Raw genomic sequence first — 21507 nt, forward strand, 5'->3', positions numbered from 1 at the left:
GCATATCCAGGTCACAAACTATCAGTGTGACTCATCTCTGTTGATATTAACCGTGCTCATGTGGCTGAGGCAACGTTTTGTCAGGTTTCTCCTCTATAAAGTGGCTCTCCCCTCACCCCATTTCCGTACTGTACTCTTTAGAAAGAGGTCACTATATGCAGCCCACACTTAAGGGATGGGGAGTTATGTTCCACCTCCTTTATGTCAAAGTATGTACATAAATTATTTTTCATTCTCCTCTATTTTTTTACTCAGTTATTTATTCATATAAGTATATATTTACGGGTATTTATTTTATACTTTGAGTTATAATCCAATGATATTTTGCTGCTCAAATTATACCAGCTTTTACCACTGGAGCTCTTCCTGTTGGTTCCTGTGTCACACACCCCCATCATTGTGTGACTTACTTAATTTCTGGTACCAGATACTTTTGTATCATCTTGTATATTTCCTGCCCTGGTCCTGAATCAGCCATGTCTTCAAGGAGCCCTTATTTCTTTTATTGGAGAATAGTATTAGAAACAAAAATCTGGACAGTACGTGTGCTCATTGCTACTGGGGTGTTGTTGTGTCTAGGTAGAGCCACATTTTTAACCTCACCGTGCTTCAGTTTACTCAGCTGTAAAATGGGGATAATAACAGTACTTTTGTCATAGGTTATTATGAGGACTAAATTAGAGAATTGTGTAAGAGCTTAGTGTGGTCTCAATCGTATGGTGAATATTCAAAAGTGTTTTAGTGATTATTTCCCATAGACCTTTTTATTTTGAGCTAATTTAGTTTCCAAAGTTCTTTCCTACATGCTAATTCATCTGATTCAACAACCCTCAGACAGGGGTAGGGCAAAGATTTTTCTGCCAGTTTATAGATGGAGAAATTAAGTGGATCAAGAAGTCAACATATGCTTGCATTAGAACCCAAGTCTCTTGATTTCATGTCCCATACTAGACCCAGATTGGCCACTGTCTCTGCTGCATGAGGGGTATAGATTTTCCTTCCATGATTGTCGCCTACCTTTACTTGAAGGACTTCTTAGTGTTGCTGATTCTTTGATTCCTGCCACCTGGGAATAAGGTTAACTCATGGCAGAAGGAAAGTACAAACTCCAATTCAGAACAGGCCACTCATAGACCTGGTGCCATATTTTCTGAACCAAACAATTGAACACATGATCCGAAAAAAAATGTTTTTTCTATTCTAGGTGTGGGTGACAATCAAGAAATACAATTTGGATATTGAAAGATTGGCATCCTGCGATATTTTGATAACTTATAGGAACAATAGAACAAGGTATTTAATCAGAACTGACCTGAAAAGCCTAAGAAGTGCTTTTGTATTGATAATTTGATCTTCCCATCAATCTCTCTCTCTCTCTTCATGGTTCAGGGATCCTAACTGGATACAGAGAAATGTTGATAAACGAAAACACCACTCACCAGAACTATCAGTACGTGAAAAACATACAAGCCAAACAGGATGCTTTGACTCAATACAGATGTTTATTGGAAATAATGTGTAGTTACAGCTACACATGTAGAGCAACAGCTTCTGTTTCTAATGAAATCGGCCATGATTATTATTGCTGATAACAACATTCATGGTACGGAATCATAGCTTTAGATATGCTAAGTATATTCTGGGAGGTGGATTCTGGTTGTATAGAAGAGACCTTTCTAAGAGCACGTTTTGAGGTTGAAATTGGCTATATTTGGAGGTAGTGAGTTTCCCATCTTTAGATATGTTCAAGAACGAGGTCATAGAGTTAGACAATATGGTCCTAACAGATACTCCAACCCTCTGCTTCTATGACTCTGTGAGACATTTGGTTTCCTTGGACCTTAGCATCAGTGCGGGAGCTGGTACATCTAGTAAATGTTTGTAGATCAAGGGTAAGCCCAAGTCCAGCAGCACATCTAGACATCTCTTAGAATCAGGATGAAATTGCAATTGGGGGAATAACCAGGATAAACTGGGTCCAGCCAGAAGTCAGTATTTGTACACAAATTCCGAGGCTGCTTCAAGTCTCAGAGTTGTCTGATTTTAAGGAGAAAGTTTCTTTTAGATGTGGGCTCTGATCCCGGAGTCAGAGCACTGGTCTGCTGGACATGTCCTTTTTTTTTTTTTTTTTTTTTTTTTTTTTTTTTTTTTTTTTTTTTTGTGGTACGCAGGCCTCTCACTGCTGTGGCCTCTCCCGTTGCGGAGCACAGGCTCCGGACGCACAGGCCCAGCAGCCATGGCTCACGGGCCTAGCCGCTCCGTGGCATGTGGGATCTTCCCAGACCAGACACGAACCCGTGTCCCCTGCATCGGCAGGCGGACTCTCAACCACTGCGCCACAAGGGAAGCCCTGGACATGTCCTTTATGTGAGGGAAGAGAGTGTAATCTGAGGAAAACCTGAGTGGACATGGACTCTTGTTGTCCTTCTACCTGGAAGGCCTCCCTCTGTCTTACCTGTGGAAATGCCCACCCTCTTCAAGGCTCAACTCCAACACCATCTCCTCTGGGATGTCTTCCTGATGCCCCCTCCTCCAACGTCTCCATACTAGAATGGCCTTTCTTTCACCTCTGTGCTATTCTGACACATAGCACTTGGTGGGGTTCATTCTGTTCATCATAGACACTTGTGTATGTGTCAGCTCTTCCTGTAGGAGCTCCTGGAAGGTATGAATCATGTTCCCCTCATCTTGGTGGTCCGCATAGCAGTCAGCATAACCTGGCACGTGGGGGCATCCAGGCAGTGCTGTGAAATTGGAAGGCATGGTGTTTGGAATGCCTTAGGGTAGTTCCAAAACTTTGCATTGCAATTCTTCTCTGGTGTCTGAAATAGAGCTCCAGTTTGCTTGACAAATATCTGGTGAGATTGAGTATGATTGCCATCTTCCATTTACAGAATAAGCAGCAGGTCACAGAGAGGTAGAATGACTTGCTCAGAGAATCAAAAGCAGGCTGTGAATTGCCATCCCCGAGTGGTGAGCTTAGGGCTTCGTGTCCATAAGTTCTCATTCCTCAGTATCATCTTCTTTCAGCAAGAGACCCTGAACGACTCCAGCAGCTGCAGTGCAGGTCGAGAAATGAAATCTCCCATGAAGACCAATTTTGATAGAACAGAAGCCAGGGACTTGGGGCTTCTGATCCCTTGAAGGGCTTAAATCTCAGAGCTCTGGAGGGGAGGAGGTCCCTGGAAGCTTCCTGAGAGAGGAGGTGGCTCTTGGAGAGGAGAGGCATTCTGCTTGGGAAGCACTTATGACCCTGCAGGGCTGGGGTGTTCAGGGTGAGCAACAGGGGTGAGGAACCAGGGGAATGGTGGCTTGGGGTCAGCTGTGGACACAGGGAGGAAGAGTGCAGGGGCCTGAGTCTAACGTCCCAGGGCCTACCTTGTGCAACTCAGGCTCCCAGGAAGAAAAGGAGGCCAGTGCCTAGAGCAGAGGCTCTGCTTAGGAATAAGGAAAGGCCCCTTGGCTAGCGCTTAGCCAGGGCTATATCCTTGGGAACTAGGGTGTGGTGCGCAGGGGTGGGTGTTGCAGTAGCAGCAGTGTTCAGTCTGCAATAAAGCTCTATTGAACCTAAGGCAATTTTTGCCTTTCTGTTATTTTGGCTTTAACTCATCTCTTCAGGGAGAAATGGCTTCATTGGATCCTAGATTGTCAGAGCTGGGAGAGTTCTTTGGGATGAGGGGAAGGGAGTTGCATAGAGTCACAGGGAGCTGCGGGCAGAGTTGGTTCTAGAACCTGGTGTCTGACTTCCTAATTCACCATTCCCAGTCTCCCCACCCGGTGAGAGTACCTGCTTCTCTCAGGCACTCTCACAGTTTGGTATCCAGCTCACGGTCATAAGTGCATCACTATGGGATATGCCATAGACTAAGAACATCGTCTCTTTTACCTTTTTATGGGGAGGGGTGGGGATTGGGGATGGGAAATGCATGATAGCAAAGAAGCATGGAGCATTCGGGGGCAGGTGAAGGAGATGGTCAAGGTTGAGGGGAGCGGTGCACACTGGTCAGCCCTAAGGCCCAGCCAGGATTTGTAAGAGAATGTAGTGTGCCTGGTAGACACACCGGCCTTCTGCTAAGTCATATTTATTGAGCACTTAGTTTATGCCTGCACTGTGCTACGTGCTATATGCATATTAACTAAATTTGATCCTCATCAGACTTTTATGAGGTAGGTAAGGTATGCCATTTCCATAATATGGACAAAGAAACTGAGGCTCAAAGAGGTGAAGTCACCTGCCCAGTGTTACAAAGCTAGTAGGTGATACAACCTGGATTCTGTCCACCCTGCTACTCTGCTTCTTTAAAGAGAGTGAGAAGGGGGCTGAGATGCCCCCTTTATTGGCCAGTAATAGATGGGCCGAATGAGGTGCGTGTAGGGCAAGGGGCATCTTGCATCAGATAACTATCCTCTGCTGCTGACTGACCATGGACAGGTGAGGAAGAAGGTGAGGAACCGAATTCAATTCCTCATCCCGGTGACCCTCTGTATCCAGTCCTTGTTGTGGAAGGTGTAGGAATACACTCCGTAACGGTCCTTCTTTCCGCAGTCCACACCCCAGGACACGGTGCCCACTAGGTACCATTGGCCTCTCTCTATATCCAAGGTCACCATGGGCCCTCCAGAGTCACCCGCACAGGCATCCTTCCCGCCTGGAGGAAGAAGTGAGGCAGGTTAAAGTGTCTCCTTCCCTAGCCTCAAATCCAGAGAAGCCTCCTTCTCTCCACAACTGCCTTGTAGTTCAGAGGATCGGTCACCAGGGGGCGCAGTAGACCACTGGACCCAGACCTGGACTCAGCTGTTGTAGGTCAGACCTCCTCAGACCTCAGCGATTTTAGAAAGTGCAGGTTAGGACCCTCTCATTTCATAAGGGAGAAGCTGGGCTTGGAGAAGGGAATTACGGAAATTCCTTACTTAGCCCCCTTCTCTCCGATGCAGCTTCTTCAGTGGAATCCTTCCTCTCACGACCGTCCTCCCTCCTCCCTGTCCGCTGCTGCTCAACCTGCCAGCTCCAAGGTCTCCAGTCCTTCCACTGCCAGGCTCGGCTCCCCTCCCTGGCTGGTGGTGCCCTGTTGTACGCCGGCCTCTTGACTTACCTTCCTTCTCTCCAGCACAGATCATGTCTCTGGTCACTTTCTTCTTCAGTGGGGTATAGGCCTCCTGGCAGATGCGGTGGTCAACAACTGGGATTTCGATCTGGAACACAAGGCCACTGTTGGTCCCCACCCCTGGCTGAGGAGCCCTGCTGCTCTGACACTCCTAGAGCTGACTCATCCCCATCCCCTTCCTGGATGAGCCTGGGTCTGCCTTAGACCTGGCCTCAGAAACTACCTATGGTACAGGTGAAGGAACACCGAATGCAGAATCAGGAGATCCATGTTCTGGTACAGTCTTAGTCATGAACTTGCTGTGTGACCTTGTGCAGGTCATTTGCCCTTTCTGGGCCTCAGTTTTCTCATCTGTAAAATGGAGATAATAATACTTGCCTAGCACGTACATTATCTCAAATATGGCAGTGTATGCAAAACCTATGGGCAGTCTTCTTTTCCTCACTCTTACCATTATTGGTTGTGGGACCTGGGGCACGTAGCCTTCATCACTGTTTTCTCAGATCTCTGAGACTCTGTTTCCTTATCTGAATAATGGGAGTCACAATATTTGACATACTAATCGCATAGAGTTGTTGTGCAAAGAGGAGATGAATGAGCAGATAGTCTGTAAACTACAAACACTGCATAAATAGTAGGTGGTGTAGGGTTAGTGAGGCTCACCTAGCAGCAAGCATTCACTTACGTTCTCCCCCCACCACAGTGTGAGCTTCCAGACACTCGGTCTGTATGTTGTCCATTTCTATCTCACATAGCTTGGAACATGGTCAGTACTCAGGAAATGTTATTTTGAATTGAGGTGGTACATTGATACATAAAGTAAGGTATTGTGATTATTATTGCCCTTGATTCAGCTTGGGGGTAAACGTTGGAATGGATGTCTAGAATAAAAAGAGGAAACATGAGTTTCATTCAGCCGAACCAAGAACTGAATGGGTCACACTCCCCCCAAAAGCACAACTCCTGTTGGCCCTTGCTCGAGGGGACCAGAGGCATTCAGGTCTCTTTGGGGCCATGGCCTTCCCAGAGAAGTGGGGAGAGGAAGTCAGGCAGGGTGGTCGTGAGCACATGTCCTCAGCAAACTGTTGAGTGCCTGACTGACCTCTATCCATCGCTCATGCATCATTTAAGTGTCACTCCCTCTGGGAAGCCCTCTGTACCCCTAAGACAAGGTCAGAGCCCCTGCTGTACATTCTGGAGCATCTTGCACCTCTTCCTCATTCCACTGATTACATTGATAACTGCTTTCTGTCTATCCCACTTGACTGTAAGCCCAAGGAGGCCAGGGGCCAGATCTGTCCTCTTACCTCCCAGCATACCTAGCAGTTAATACAATGTCTGATACACGAGAGGCACCAAATAAACACTCTAGAGTTCATGATTGAGGGGCTAAATTGTTGTTGCCAATCCAGAATTTTAAAGTACGCTAAAATAACGCATGTTGAAGGGTTTAGAGACTAGCTGTGGCAGTCGTAGAACCTGGTAATGTCCGAGCCAGGCAGCTCCTGGAGGACATCTAGTGTTGCCCCTGACTTTGCAGCTTGAGATACTACACTGCGGTCCAGAGAGGCAAGATGACTCGTTTAAGATCTCGCAGCAGGTTACTAAGAGCCAGGACTTGGAGCCATGGCTCCTCACTCCTGGTTCAGTGTTCTTTTCTGATATGACAAGAATGTAAACTTCTAAATGCAACAGTCAAGTTCATTGCTGCAAGGACTGCAGCTCTCAAGGCCCATTCCTTGGCCCATTCTTGGTTACTCTGTTATGTGAATCTTCATGATGTATATAGATGGATCACCTTTTGGGGAGTCCAAGCCGGCTGTTTTCTGGAAGAATTTCCATAAATTGAGACTTTAATAAGCTACAGAAACATTAAGCAATGTTTAAAGACTAGAGCCCTATGACATGTAGAACAAACAGATCAAACTAGTTGGGATTCAGTCTCATTTAACTTTGAAGGTGAGTTTGGGCCCCTGGCACATCTCTCACCCACCCCCTGCCGAAGCCTCTAACCCACTAAGGGGCACTCTGATGCAGAAAGATCCAATGTAGGGCAGAGGTGTCACCCTCTGAAGGGTATAAATTGAACTTCACCTCCATCAGGGTCTCCGGGAACCTTTGCAAGAACTGCTTCCCCCAGCCACTGACGATGACCATGGCCCCTGGAGGAGAGAAGACACAGTGAGAGCAGAGAGGCTGTCTGTGGGGTTTTCAGAGGGTGACATCTTGCAGCCCCATCGTCCTCTGCCCATGGAGGAAGGGCTGAGTTTGCACCCTCAGAGAATGGCAGCATGGTGGGGAAGAAGACTGCTGGGTTGAAGGTTACCCACGACAGAGGACTAGGCATTTGTTTCTATGAGACATTAGCTGGTTTATTTGTTTAGTTGCCTGTTCTCTCCCACTCCCAACTAGCTTGGAACCTAGACTCCACGAGAGCAGTAATCTCACATATCTTATTCAGCGCTGTATCTCCACGCCTACAGCAGTGCTGACACATAGTAGATGCTCAATCAATAACTGAATAAATACAAAGTCCAGCTTAGCCCACAATGTGCTATGTTCCCTCCCCTTCTGAGTCTCAGTTTCTCCATCCAGAAAATGAAGAGGCTGGACTTAGTATTCTCTAAAACCCCTCCCAGCTCTGACATTCTAGAAGTCTATGAAGTTGGCAGATCTCGAGGCAGTGTGGAAATGGGTTGAGCAGTGATAGAACACTTATCTCTTCATTTGTAAAAGAGCCTGGATACTGAAAACAACATTGGGCTTTAAGTTGGAAGATCTGAATTCTATCCGCAGATCTACTTCTTACAAGCTGAATCTTGGGTAAGTCACTGTACCTTGCTGAGCCTGTTTTCTCATCTGGAAAATGGGACTACAATACCCCCTCACAAGGCTTTTATAAGTAATACATAAATTAATTAATGTAAATCAAGTGGCACAGGGTAGGTGCATGGCATCTGATGAATCAGAGCCATACCTGTGCCTTTCCTGTTGGCTTACTTCCCCTGAATACTTCTCAGATTCCATTCAGCCATTTAAAAAAATACCTTTGAACTAAAGGAGGTTATCTGTGACATGGCACCGCTGAATTTAGAACAGGATGAAACAAAAGCCAGCTGCCCTGGGTTGGACTCTCACTCTATGTTGGATATGTTTGATTATTATTTCACTTAAACATCACAACCACCCATGGGATATTATCCCCAGTGTAGAGGGAAGGGGCCTGAGGTTTGGCAACTTCCTCAGAGTCACCCAACTAGGAAATGGCAGCATGGGGATTTGAGTCTGTGCTGGTGATTAAGCTATTGTCTCTCAGCTCCAAACGTACCCTTCTACGCTCTACTTTGTGATGCTGCGAATGAGACTCTGAAGTGGCAGATCTGCTTTGTCAGGGGTGTTCCTGAAAATAGGGGGCACTTCCAGGAAGGCTTGCCATTCCTGTTGGCATCACCCTAGCAATGGTTCCTCACCCTAGCAGTGGCGGTTGGTTCCAGCTGTTCTCCCTAGCACCATCAGCACAGGGCCTCTTTTGCAGCATCTGAGTTCCTGCTTCACAGGCCCCTGTCAAGCTTCTAGGTTCTATATCTCCAACTTCTTCTCTTTGTTCCTCCAGCCCCAGGAGTGGTGGTTTCTTCCTGCGAGTGCCATCTCTATTATCTCAGCATCTTCCTTTACTTCTCCAGTCCTCCAGTACCCTATATTAAATTCTCTCTGATATAATAACTGGTCTGGTTTCTGTTTTCCTATCTGGACCCTGACTGATATAGTGCTTTCAGTACTGATCAAGCCTGCCTGTTTACCTTGGAACCAGTTTTGACTCAGCTGTTTTAGGGGAGGCAGCTGAGGAAACACACAGACATGGTCAGCCGGCTCAGTTGGCACCAGAGCCCGACCAATGCTGGAGAGGAAGGCTCTATGGAGGCACCAGGTGCTCTGCAGAGGTGGAATCACAGGTGGGGGTGGTACCTTCCTGCGATGGCCCCTGGGGCAGACAGATGGGCATCACGAAGTCACTCAGCACCGGGCTCTTCGACAGCTCCACCAGAGCTATGTCATTCTCAAATGTGTTGGGGTTATACAGGGGATGGAGGAAGATTTGTTTGACGTTGAGACTCTGTTCATTCTCATCTGACCGGTACCTCCAATGCTTACCTGGGCAAGAAGAAGGCATGTGAGGCATGAGGGCAATGCAAGCTTAGAGGATAAGGTCACACCTTGTTCCCTGTCAGCCCCTGTCCCCTTCAGCCCATGTGTCCAGCCTTAACCCTTATACTGCCCTTCATCTACCTTTTTCAAGGCATCCCATCCTACCCACCCTTCTCCACATATTCTCATGGCTCTGACCTCTGTCCTTCTTCATGACCTGATCCCATTGCCTTATAATACTCATTCCAGTGCCCATTGCCGTATGTCCAAGCCTTCCTTGCCTGGGTCATGTGTTGCCTCCCTCCGTGAAACCTCTCAGAGTCTTGAGTTAGATTCTTCAATTATAAATCTCTTCCCTACGATCTCCCATGCCTTTTATCTGTTCCTCTCCTAAAGAACTTACTGCTTCCTACTTTATGTTCAAGGTCTCTGTGCTTATATTCTATTCCTTTATTAGACTCTAAGTCCCTGTGGGCGGGAACTTGTGTAGTTATATCCTGGCATAGTGTCAGGACATAAATATATGGTGAACTAAACTGAATCAGCCAGTGGTCTTGATTTTACAAAGGAGAGGGGAAGCTTGGATTGTTTGTGTATGATCCACTTGAAACCACGGATTCACAGAAGCCTGAAGCATTTTTGGAAATTATCCAAATGAGGCTCTTTATTATAAAAACTAAGGCTTCACCTTCAATGACCTGCTCATGGTCCCACCACCTGAGAATCACAGGCTTGGGCTTAGATGCAAGTCCCTGGCCTCCAGTCCTGACTCATCCTTCATCCCAGGCACCTTCCCTGATGATTGAGTGAGTAAGTGGACACATCCCATCCCCAGAACCACAGCTGGTTGTAGGAATCACCTTGCTCTGCACTCACCCATGATGATTTTGAAGGCAGAGGGGCTGAGCAAGTCCAAGCCATGTAGGGTTGCGTCCTCTGAATCCAGCAATTGGTGAAGGCAGTGAGCCGCGGTCACAATCCATTTGGAGCCTGAGAACAGAATTGTACACACACACTGTCCTCACGGCCCCATCCTGCTTCCCACAGCCTCAAGCTGAGGGCTTTCAGACCCCTCCTCTCCATGGCACCCCTCTCCCGTGCATTTCACAGCCCCAAGGCAGAAACTCATATGATCCTAATCTGAAAATGGGGAGCTGAATCTGTGATTTCATCTGCCTTATCCAACCTAGGCCAAAATTGAATGTTTTAAAGATGATTTCAGGTCTCCTTTAAATCTATGGGGTTGACGAGCTCCGGACAGCCCAAGGTGTCCACAAGAAACTTCTTGTTCACTGGCTGCCCCTCCGACCTTGCTGCTCAAGGCATGGTCCCTGGAACAGTAGCCTCAGCCTCCCCTGGGAGCTTCTTGGAAATGCAGACTCTGAGGCCCCACCATACATCTACTGAATCAGAATCTGCATTCAGTAGTAAAATCTGAGGGTTTTAATAAGATCTCCAAGTAATTTCTATGCATATTAAAGTTTGGAAAGCACTGTTGTATGTGGTTCTTCTCAACTTTGGGTGCACATTTAGAATAACCTGGGGAATTAAAAACAAACAAGCAAATCCCCCAAAATGGTACCTGGTCCTGAAGCCAGGCCATCTATGTCATGGGAGTGAGGCACAGGTACACATACGCTTTAAAAGTGCCCCAGATGATTCTACTGCCATCAGGGCTGAGAACCACTGCTCTGATCCAAACCTCTCATTTTATAGACATGGATTCTGAGGCCTGGAGGAGAGCGAGGATGTCTAGGGCAACTCTGCAGGTTGGTGGTAGGGCCAGGGCCGGACCCTGGGTCTCCTGATGGTCAGCTGAGCACATCTCTTGCATCTGGCTGTCTTTTCCCCTTGATGGGCATGTTCCTGCCCTTTGCTCAATATGGGGTCAGGCTTCGGTTCATCCTTAAGGTGGAACAGATGACAAACCCATAAATAGCTGAGTCCAGAGACATGCTGGGTTGAGCGAAGCAGAAAGAAAGGCACCAGGGCTTTGGGGTGGGGTGTCAGGGCCAAGTACAGAGTCCAGGGCAGAGTCCCTTTCTGGAGCAGGTCCCAGGCTCCACTTGGCCCTCTCAGGAGCAGCTATGTTCCTTGGCTACTGGCTTCTGGATAGAGCTCCCCACAGGCCACCCTCTTTTCCCTGGTGGCATTTTTGATCCCTGTCCACAGCCAGGGGCTGTTGACTAATTTTCCAGGTAGGTAAAGTGGGATGAGGTACCCAGATTAGGGAGCCTGCCTTGGAGCGGGGCTCTGGGACATTTAGATGAACCTAGGGTATGCAGTGGTGAGTCCAAAGACATGGCTTTGCCTCGCAGCTCTGCTAATACTGAGTCCCTGAGCCAGAACCCAGGCTTTAGTGTGGGCACTGAGTGGGAACTTTCTGCCTGTCCCTCAGCTCCTTCCCTGCTTCCTCTGCCCTCTCCTGTCTTTCCCTCCCTCTACAAAACTAGACAACAGAGGAGGAGAGAGATTCTAGACAAAGAGAGCTGTGGGGAGGGCTGAGTAAGCCAGATCTTGTGGCTTGGCTGAGGGTAGAGAAGTGGGAATAAACTCGCAGTAGACACAAGGGAGTTCTGAACATCATTGAACTTAAACACTCAAGGCTTCAGAAAACTAATCTAACTCTTAAAACCGTGGGCAGTAATCCATCTATTTACTTGCATTCTAAAAAAACCAGAAATGTCTTTGCTCCCTTCTGCTCTCCCTGCCGGCTCCTTCCCTCTGTCTGCTTCTCTTCTGATGCGTTCTTTTCTGGGTCCTCCCTGCTTTTCTATGCCTTTCACAATTCTCTCTCTGTCTCTCTGTCTCGTCTCATGCCCCACCAGTTTCTCTTCTTCCGGTTGTATTTGTTTCCTTTCATTTTCCCCTTAACTTCTCTTCACTTCCCTCTCTAGTTCTCTCATATGCCCTCTGTCTCTTTCTCTATCTTTGTCCTTGTCCTTCTAAGCCCTCTCTCTGTCTCTCTGCCCCTTCTCATTCTTGGTCCTCTCCCCTGCCTGCTCCCCACTGGGCTCCCCTTTAACCTGTGCTCACTCTCTGTGCCCCTTTGGGAGGCTCCATAGCGTGAGGCCACTCATCTTTGTGTCTGTGGGAATATAAGGACCAAACTCTCTGCTGGGTTACCATTTCACACATTTCGGGTTGTCCAGACTGCAGTCTCACCAGAGCCTGCGCCTCCCCTCGGGGATCCCGGTCAGGGAGCTGTCCTCACCTGAGTGTACCCTGGAGGAGGAGGGTGGGTCAGTGCGAGGCGAGACCGGCAGCCCCAGAGCTGCCCAGGCAGAAGTGGACCCATCCATGCCTTCTTCCTCTGCGATAGGGTCAGAGGGACTCTAGATTGCTATTAATTTTTCATTATGATGTCAGAGCTGGGATGGACCTTAGATCATTTGGACTAAACTGGCAGGAAGAGCCAGCAATCATTTCTTGCCTGCCCTTCCTCTCACTGCCAATCACATTCAGTCCATTACAAAATTCTGACAATCCTATTTCTCAATGGCTTTGAATCGGCCTCGTTTCTATTCCTCATCCCCTGTCCTTTTTCTGAGGCTAATGACTTCCCTCCCCACTATTGAACTATAGCTGCTTCACTGGACTCTTGGCTTCCAGATTCACCCTTCTTTCAATCCATGCTGTCTCAGGAGAGAACTTTCCAGAATATGCTTATAAACCTGGAGCAGCATTCAAGAAAAGATCTAAATTCCCAAGCATGGCATTCAAGGCTTTGTAAATCTCCCTTCTCTGACTCCTCTAGGGTGGGTTTCCTGGTTGTCCCTGGTCCCACGGCGCTGACACACCCTCACTTTGAGCCGCATGTAAGTGCCTTGTGTTGTAATCCATGTTTAAGGGTCTGACTCCCACACCCTTCTCAGTGCCAGAGAATGACCAGGGCTCGGGAAGTGTTGTTGGCTGAAGGAGCCAGCTAGAACAGAACACGTCTCCTAGCTCCAGCTAAGGTTTCTTTCTGCCACTTTGTACTTCTGTGTCCCGCTACTACTGTGGAAGATTCTCAGTGAAGAAATCTTGTCAGTCTCCAGAAAGAGGGTCATGTCCATTTCCTTCTACCCTAACCTCTAATCCTGGGTCCCCCACCCCTTCCACCTTCACCTTACCTAAAAGGGAGCCCCCGCAGAAGGGCTGCCCATTCACGTGTGACAGCATGGCAATCCATGGGGTGGTTCCCTTCTGGGCTGGGCGTCCACTGAAGATCCTGGCCATCAGATTCCGGGAGAACTTGGGGATCCCACACACTGCAGCCAAGGGAGGGAGGACAGATGACACTCTGGGCTCCACCTTGCCCTTTGCCAGGGCTACTAGCACGTCACCCTCTGTTAGGAACATCGGCTCTTTTTGATTTCCCAGCATCCATTGCTCCTTTCAGTAACAGCACCCCAATTTTCCTCTGGGGCCCACTCTTCCCCCATTTCTTGTCCATATAGCCTGAGTTGCAATGACCTTACCCCTGGCTCTAGGGGTAGGAATGTGACCCAGACCTGACTAATGAAAGCCTCTTATACTCTGGTCACAGCGATTGCTCAGAGATGGGAATGTAACCCTGGCCAGGCCAAGGAAAGCCTGCCTTGGGAATCTTGCTAGAAGGTCCTTCTCTGCTGGGATTGCTAAGCTGCTGGCTAAAAGCCCAGATTTGCCAAAGATCACTTCATGGAAAGTTTGTAGAAAAACTTGCTACTAATGGAAAAACCAAACCAAACAACATCCTCCTCTCCATCTGCTCCCTCTGTAAACTTTCTTCTCTTCAGAATGAATTCTGGGCTTTGGATCTCCTCACTTCCAAACTTCTGGGGACCTGGCTTTGAGGATTCGCACCCCTCTCCTCTGTCTTGCATCTCTCCTTTGTCTATGCCTCCAAAACATGATCAAGACCTCTCATCCTAAAAATCAAATTCCCATTTTCCCTGATTCTCATTCATTCCACAGTCTCTCCCTCTCCTCTCTTCCATAGTCAAGCTTCTGGAAAGAGGAGATGACACCCAGTGTCCACATCCTTCCCTGTCCTTTGGAGGTGGATTCAAAAGAAGAAAGTGCCATGCTCCACACAAATTTGGACATAAAGTGGCCATTTGAATATTTAATAGATCTGTAATCATAGATGGAGATAGAATGACTCTGGGCCCATAACTGGAACTTCAATGATGATATTTACATGTATAGGAGAACACTATTTCTGAAATTTTATCTCACATATTCTTCATCTTTAGGAAATCTCCTCGCCTTGTGGCTGCTGGAGGTTTGTAGGTTTCAAGGAAGCAAAACCTAGAGAACTGAGCATATAAACCAAGAGAAGGGAGGATGTAAGGGCAGTGTGCTATCTCAGGAAAGAGATAAAAACCTAGGAGAAGCCTGAAGAGAGAAAGAGAAGGAGGGAGGGTGTGGGAGGGAGGGGGAAAGAGAGAGAGAGAGAAGAGGGAAAAAAGAAGAAGAGGTGGTGGAGGAGGAAGAGGAGGAGGATAAAGGACAAGGAGGCTAAAGTAAGAGGGAGGGAGGGTTAAGGACTTCAACATGAGTGCGGGCCTGCTCCCTGGATCCCCTCTCAGAGTTGACAGTAGAGACCGGGTCCCAGCACCCAGGAAAGTCCAGCCTGGAAGCATCCTCTGGACTGTCCTGGGTCATTTGCACTGTTGATCACTTTATCCTTCTTGACACTTTCCCTCCTTGGCTTCTGAAGCTCCTCTCTTCCTGTGTTTCTGATTCCTCTTTCTTGTCTCTTTCTTGGGGTTTCTCTTCTTCTCTCCATGCCGTCCATGCTCGTGTTTCCCTTTTTGAGTCCTCAGCCCCCTTTTCTTTTCTCTTCCAGTAGATAATGCCATCTCCTCCCATGCCATCATACCATTTAGACCCTGATGAATTTCAGATCAGTGTCTCTAATCTGCCCTTTCCTCTGAACTGATCCTTACGTCTCCAGCTGGATGGCACATAAACTCCTCAAGCACAGAAAACCCAAGTCCTGGTCTCCACCTTTCACCACCCATCTGTCTCCCCTTTGTTATTCCAGATGTCTGTTAATGTCTGCACGGACTGCATCCTCGCTGCCTCCCTCTTCTTCAACACCCGTATTTAATCAGCCACTAAACTGGTAAAAAAGTCACCAGAAGAAGCAGAGAGTAATGTCACAATGTGCTCTCCATGCAACCTCATGACACCTGTGTCTCAATATGTCACAACATAAAGTCCAAGTATCTAGAGGAAAGTAAAACTCTGAAATGTAATAGAATACAGGACATGATAATCTTTGAAATCACCTACATATAAAGTATAAGGCATAATGTAAGATTCTTTTAGCTCTCAATAGTGTAAAAAGCATGACAGTTTCATTATGATACAAACCCCAAACAAAGGCAGACTAGGAGCACATTGTATGGGGAGCCCTCACTAACAGATTAGCTTGTGTTACTCCACACCTCTGTGTCTGCACTATTCACACGGTGCCTCTACACCGAGCCCTGCCCAATACACTACTTAGATGTTTTCAAACTCCCTCATGCCCACATCTGCAGTGTCACACCCTAGGTCCGGAGGGGTTTTCACCACCTCTCTCCAGAATGGTTGTTGTAATTTCCCAACTGCTCTCTCTAGCTTGGTCCTTCCCCGACCCCTCCACTTTTCACAGCATGTTGCTCACGTTCTAACCTGTTGATTCAGAATTTCCCATGGGTGAGACCCAGGAATCTGAATTCCTAACAAGCCCCCCAGGTGATTCTGATATACCCCAAACTAGAGAATCACTGGTTACAGGACAGAGCACATAGAATAACATAGAATGACCTTCGAGACTCTGTCCACCTTCCCCTCATCCCCTCTGTCCTCACTCTACTCAGGGCACACTTTCCTGCTTGATCTTTGTCCCCTCTCCCCTTCCCTCCCATCTCTCAGTGCGTTCTTTGTAACCTCTCTGCAAATTTATCCAGATCATCTTCAGCTGTATGAACCTCCCCCTCCTTAATTTCCCATTATACTGCAATCTCCACTCCTCTAATGACGTTAATTCCCTTTGCCTGTGTGAGACCTAGGTGCACACGGTCTTGCCTTGCGTGCTCATTCGAGCTCTTTGAACTCAAGGAATTAAATGGCAGGCACTTCCATGATGGAACGGGCAGCCTTCGAGAGGACACATAACTGACTCCATTCCTCATCACGCTTTCTTGGATGATGTCCAGGTGACAAAAATTATACTTTTTCTGCAATGGGAGAGACTTAGGCTTCATGAGGGGCCAGGTTTTCTTCAAAAAGTCAAAACAAATGAACATCAACAATAACCAAACCCCAAAACAAAGGCTGTTGGTTATCCACAGAGGGTTTATTTCCACTTTAGTCCCCTGATGGGAGAAACGGAGTGCAGAGGAAACTTACAGAGGAGTGAAGCTTGTGATATAAAATAAACAAAATATAGTATCCTCTACATGCACTGTTCATACACATAGGAGTGTGCTTCCAGGACCCGACTGGAAAAGTGGACGCTTCCCAATTGCTCTCTTGGAATCCCTCTCAGGGCTTCTTCTTTCTCCGATGGAGAGTCCCCAGGAGAGCGAGCCTGGGGAGAAGGAGGATGATCAGCCCTGTGAGGGCCCTGTGCTGGCATTGGAACCACCGAACGCTGGAGCTGGAAGGACCCTGAGGGGGATCTGATGCCTTCCTTTTACAGATGGGGAAACTGAGGCCCAGAGAGGGAAAGTGGTTTGTCAAAGGTTACACAGCCAGTTGGGGGCAGAGCTGGGGCTAGAACCCAGGACTCTGGGCTCTCCCTCTCTTCTCACTGTCTTCCACAGGCAGGTCCTTGCTTCTCTTGGCTCTGGCTCCTGGAAACTGGAGGACTGGATCCCTCTCAACATCCATGCTGGGTGTGTTCTCTGTAGAGCTCAGACCACAGACACGCTGGGCAGTCTGGTGGGATTGGCTCACTCCTATGTCCTGAGCCCTCCTTCTTCTGTTTCCCTGTCCAGAGGCACAGCGGAGCATGGTGTGAGCCTTCTCTTTCTCCGAACAATCCAGTTGAGTCTCCACACCTGAGGCTGAGGCTCAGGTAGCCTTTTCAGATGACACATTTCAAGGCTGGAAGGTTGCTTCGTGCTCGTCTGGAGTGCCAGGTGTGGACACCCATGTGGTCAGCTGGTATTCGGGAGTGACGTGTGGGTCCAAATGATGTGCTCTGAGTGGTTGGTGGGAATTTATCGGGCTTGGGGAGCCTCCCACTGCTCTTCTCCTCCCCCCAGTCACCACAGAGCTTCCCAGCTTTCTCTTTGTTCTTTGAAATTCCTTTAACAGGGAACAGAAGGATAAGGCTTGGACTGCAAGAAGTTTTGGGAGAGAAAACCCAGGGACAAAAGTACTACAAGGCATTACACTTGGAGAGAGGGGCCTTGGGGTGTCATCCCTGTCCCCAAAAACCTGAGGAGTTTTCTGCCAGAATGTACCCAGAGGGCAAAGCTGGGAGAATACACGGACTTAGCTCAAGGCAAGGAAACATTTTCTAACAGTCAGGTCCAAGCTCAGTTACGCCAAGAGTGAGACCAGGGCCACTGGGTTTGACAAATGACTAGGAGTGAACGAGGCCCCTGGGGTGAGCACTCGGGAGAGGAGTGGGGGGTACTGGCCCCCGTCTAGCTCCCTCACTGTACTGTGGGGAGGAGGCCTGGAGAGGGGAGGGGACTCGCCCAGGGCCAACGACCCAGGCCTCCTGTGTAGGGCCTTTTCCCTGGACCACACTGCTGCCTCTCAGGGTCCCAGGGGCTGTCTTGGGAGGGTGGGAACAGCGTGGTCCATCCCACTGGTCACGTGAGTAACATGGAGTGTGCCGTCTTTGGGAGTGTGTGGTGCAGCCTCGCTGGGGCTGGCCAGGGCAGGCGCCCCGAGGACGGCAGGCAGCTCACCGCTCCACCTGGAGCTCCCCCAGGCCCCGTGGGGAGCCTATCTGCTCCCACACCCAGTCCACATAGTTGGAGACCTTGGTGTAGACCCCATACACCTGCTTGCTGCCACATTCTTCGGGGCCCCCCCAGGACACCAGGCCTTGGGCCACCCAGCGCTGGCTCGAGTCGTCGAGGATGACAAAGGCGCCGCCGCTGTCCCCCAGGCACGTGTCCTTGCCACCCTCGTAGTAGCCAGCACAGAACATGTTCTCTGTGACGCTGTAGTTGCCTGACCGGGACTCGTAGCTAGTCTTGCACTCGGCGTGCGGCACCACAGGTAACTTGACGTACTGCAGGACGTCTGACAAGGTCCGCGTGCCACTGCTGATGATCTCATCCACCGTCACGTTAGGATTGGAGATGCCCCAACCAGCTACCAGCCCTAACATGTGGGGTGCCGGGCCTTCGGGCTCGGGCCGCGGCAGGCAGATGGGCATGATGTGAGGCCCTAGGGGCACGGGCTCCCGCAGCTGCACCAGAGCGATGTCGTGGTTGTAGTTCTGGATGTCGAAGTCTGGGTGGAGCACCACTCGGGCGGCCGAGCTGTTGACAGCCCCCGATTTGTCCCGCACGTCATGCAGGCCCAGGTAGACGGTGACGTGCTCCTTGGAGACCGGTGTCACCGTGTTGTCTCTGCGCTGGGAGCGCAGCACGTGGGCTGCCGTGAGGATCCAGGACTCAGAGAGCAGGGCCCCACTCCCAAACCACTTGTCATTGGGCACCCTTGAGGTGTCCTCCACCACGATCAGGGCCTGCCATGGGAAGAGGCCGGGCTCAGCATTCCGGCCCCCGATGATCCGCTTGACCAGGTTTGGCAGGGAGCGGGAGGGCTGGCCACACGCTGCAAGGAGAAGGAGGGAGCGGGGACAAGGGACAGAGACACGTCAGGTCAGCCAGGTGGAGAGACCCTCTGAAAGAAGTGCACGTCTCACCCACTGTAGATTATGCCACCACGGCCCCTACTCTACATCACAGAGCCATGCTAGCCTGGGAAAGCTCTGAGTGGGCTCATCTTTGGCCTAAGTCTTTCTAGTCTGGCCCATCTGTAGTTGGACCCTTCTGTAGCCAGGGCTGTCTATGGACCAGACCTTTTTATATGTGGGCCTTCACCATCCTGAACCATTCCAGCCAAGATCACTTGTGGCCTGGATCATCTTTAGCCAGGACTATCTCTAGCAGTGGTCACTTTACCCCTTTCTTCCCTAGAAAGGCATCTCAGAACCCAGACGTGGTCCATGCTGTAGGTACTTAGAAAACTTCTGAAAACCACAGGTCAATGGCTTTGAGAGATGGAAGGAAATTAAAATACTGTCTAGCAGGTCACAGCAAACACTGGACTGGGAACTGAGACACCTGGGGCCTTGAACTGGCTTTTCTCTCCTCTGTCCTGTGTGACTCTGGGTAAGGAAATTTCCTTCTCTGGATTTCAATTTTTGATCTGCTAAATGAGGCAGTTGGTCAAGATGATCTCCAAGGATCCTTTAAATTCCAAATTCCTTTGATTTTTATTTCATTTGCCCTGGCCACCCCCATTTTATAGGTGAGTAGAACTCTCCAGAGGTTAAATGACTAGCCCAAGACCACATTGCTATTAAGTTGAGTAGCAGAGGCTTAACTAGATTCTGAGATGAATGTCTTGTCCTTGTATCCCACAGTGCCTCATTACATTATAAAGAACCTTTTCTTCTCTGGACTAAAGGACACATGATGTGAAGGGATGCCCAGGGCATCCAAGGTTAGGGAAAGGTGGCATAATCTACAAGCAATGATGCATAGGCTCTGCTCTACCCATCATTGCACCTGGGAACCCCATAGTACCTTCAGGGAAAGAAGAAAGGTCTGATCAAACTTCGTTCTACCGAGTTGTACCCCGAGCATGCACATGCACCACCAGCCTCCTGTAGCCAAACGCCTTTGGCCCATGAGCAGAGGGTCTTCAGAGCCAGCCCCCCGCTGCCTAAGAACAAGCTCACAAGGGCCCCTCCAAGCAGGGTGCTTAGGCCTGGGGGCTAAGCCTGGTATGAGCGTGGACCTCCTCTTGGTTGCAAATTGCCAGGCTACACCTCTTGGCCTTCAATACTTTCAGCAGTCCTTTAAAGACCAAGGAGCATTTGAGTTTTCTTGGCAACTCTGAGAGGTCAGGCTTCCAGCAACCCAATGCTTTTCAGATGCTCGTCTTCTGGATGCCAAATGCTTCTTACGTGATCCTGAGGCACCCTGCTGTTCGCCCCAGGCCAGACGTGAGGTAGTTTTTACTAATTGTCTGTGGCAGGCCTTTCAGAGCTGAAGGCCAGACTCCCAATTATAAGCAGCAGCCTACAAAGTGACTTCTCCAGGCAGGTCTGTGACTGGCCCTGCAAAATAGCTCATTGAGTGCTCATAGGCCCTCATCTGGTGAGGGACACGTCTGTGGCTCAGTCCATGGTCACAGCAAAGCCAGCACTGGATGGTGCCTTTTTCCCATGAAGGTGCCAGTGGCATACTCCAGGTCACAGAGTGTCTGAGCGGGGGAAGCTTGGAGAACAGCTAACTTAAAGATGGAAAAGTTGAGGTTCAAAGAAGGCAAGTGACATATTCAAAGTTATTAGTGGCAGAGCCAGAAATGGAGCCTGTTTCTTTGGACTCTGGCTTCATTTTTTCCCACTAAAGACTGTTTTTCTTCTTGATATGCTCTTGTCCTTTCAAGAGGTTGAATGATGCAGCCAGCCTTTGAGAGTGCTCATTGAAATGGGGCCATTCTTTTAGGCTGCTACCGTTCTCCATCCAGTCTTTCCTGAGGCAAAGGATTCACCTTGAAATACTAGAGCTTCAGCTGTGTTGAAGTCAAGATTTGGGCTCTAGAAGACTGCAGGTACTGAGGGAGGGTCCTAAAAACAGAAATGTGATATTCGAGAATTCCGGGTTCATGAGGATGGCAGAGTCAAGAATGGCTCAGCATTGCTGGTGTTGACATCAAAAGTCTTGAGTCCATCTTCCAGTTCTGCCTCTAACTTTTTGTAGGTAACCCTGGATGAATCATTACACCTCCCTGATCCTTAGTTTTCTCATGTGTAAAATAAGGGGCAAATAATATTTTCTTAACAGTTTCCTTGGAAAGGTGGGATATTATGATGCCAGATGAAATGGCTTTCTCCATTCTGGCTTGCCTTTGGGTTCAATCTTGGTGTTTTAGGGGTGGAGAATTTAGAATTCCCTAGCCTGGTTCAATGATACACGATGTTCTGCTCGATACCAGGTGTTAAAAGAATTTCATGACTCATTGTATCCAAGATGCTTTGTATGAATCTAGAGGACGATGACCATGAAGAGTCATAGAATGTCAGGGATCA

General features: G+C 48.8%; 1 protein-coding gene across 5 annotated transcripts in view; it reads right to left on the reverse strand.

Annotated features, from left to right (window-relative positions):
• Positions 1 to 1343: 1343 nt before the first annotated feature.
• The window catches only part of MASP1 (MBL associated serine protease 1), a 62641-nt gene continuing 42477 nt past the window's right edge, over positions 1344 to 21507 (reverse strand). For 2 of the 5 annotated variants that reach the window (XM_060099275.1, XM_060099273.1), the window contains one exon: positions 16549 to 19019. In XM_060099275.1, the coding sequence (XP_059955258.1) occupies positions 18136 to 19019 (884 nt within the window). In that variant the 3' untranslated portion in view covers positions 16549 to 18135. Of the gene's footprint in view, positions 1399 to 4154; positions 4650 to 5093; positions 5194 to 7199; positions 7268 to 9071; positions 9258 to 10127; positions 10242 to 13366; positions 13505 to 16548; positions 19020 to 21507 lie in introns of those variants that run through there. The other 3 variants (XM_060099277.1, XM_060099278.1, XM_060099274.1) reach the window with 3 other exon arrangements.

This window comes from Mesoplodon densirostris, chromosome 5 (assembly GCF_025265405.1).
Source record: "Mesoplodon densirostris isolate mMesDen1 chromosome 5, mMesDen1 primary haplotype, whole genome shotgun sequence".
NCBI classification, from domain to species: domain Eukaryota; kingdom Metazoa; phylum Chordata; class Mammalia; order Artiodactyla; family Ziphiidae; genus Mesoplodon; species Mesoplodon densirostris.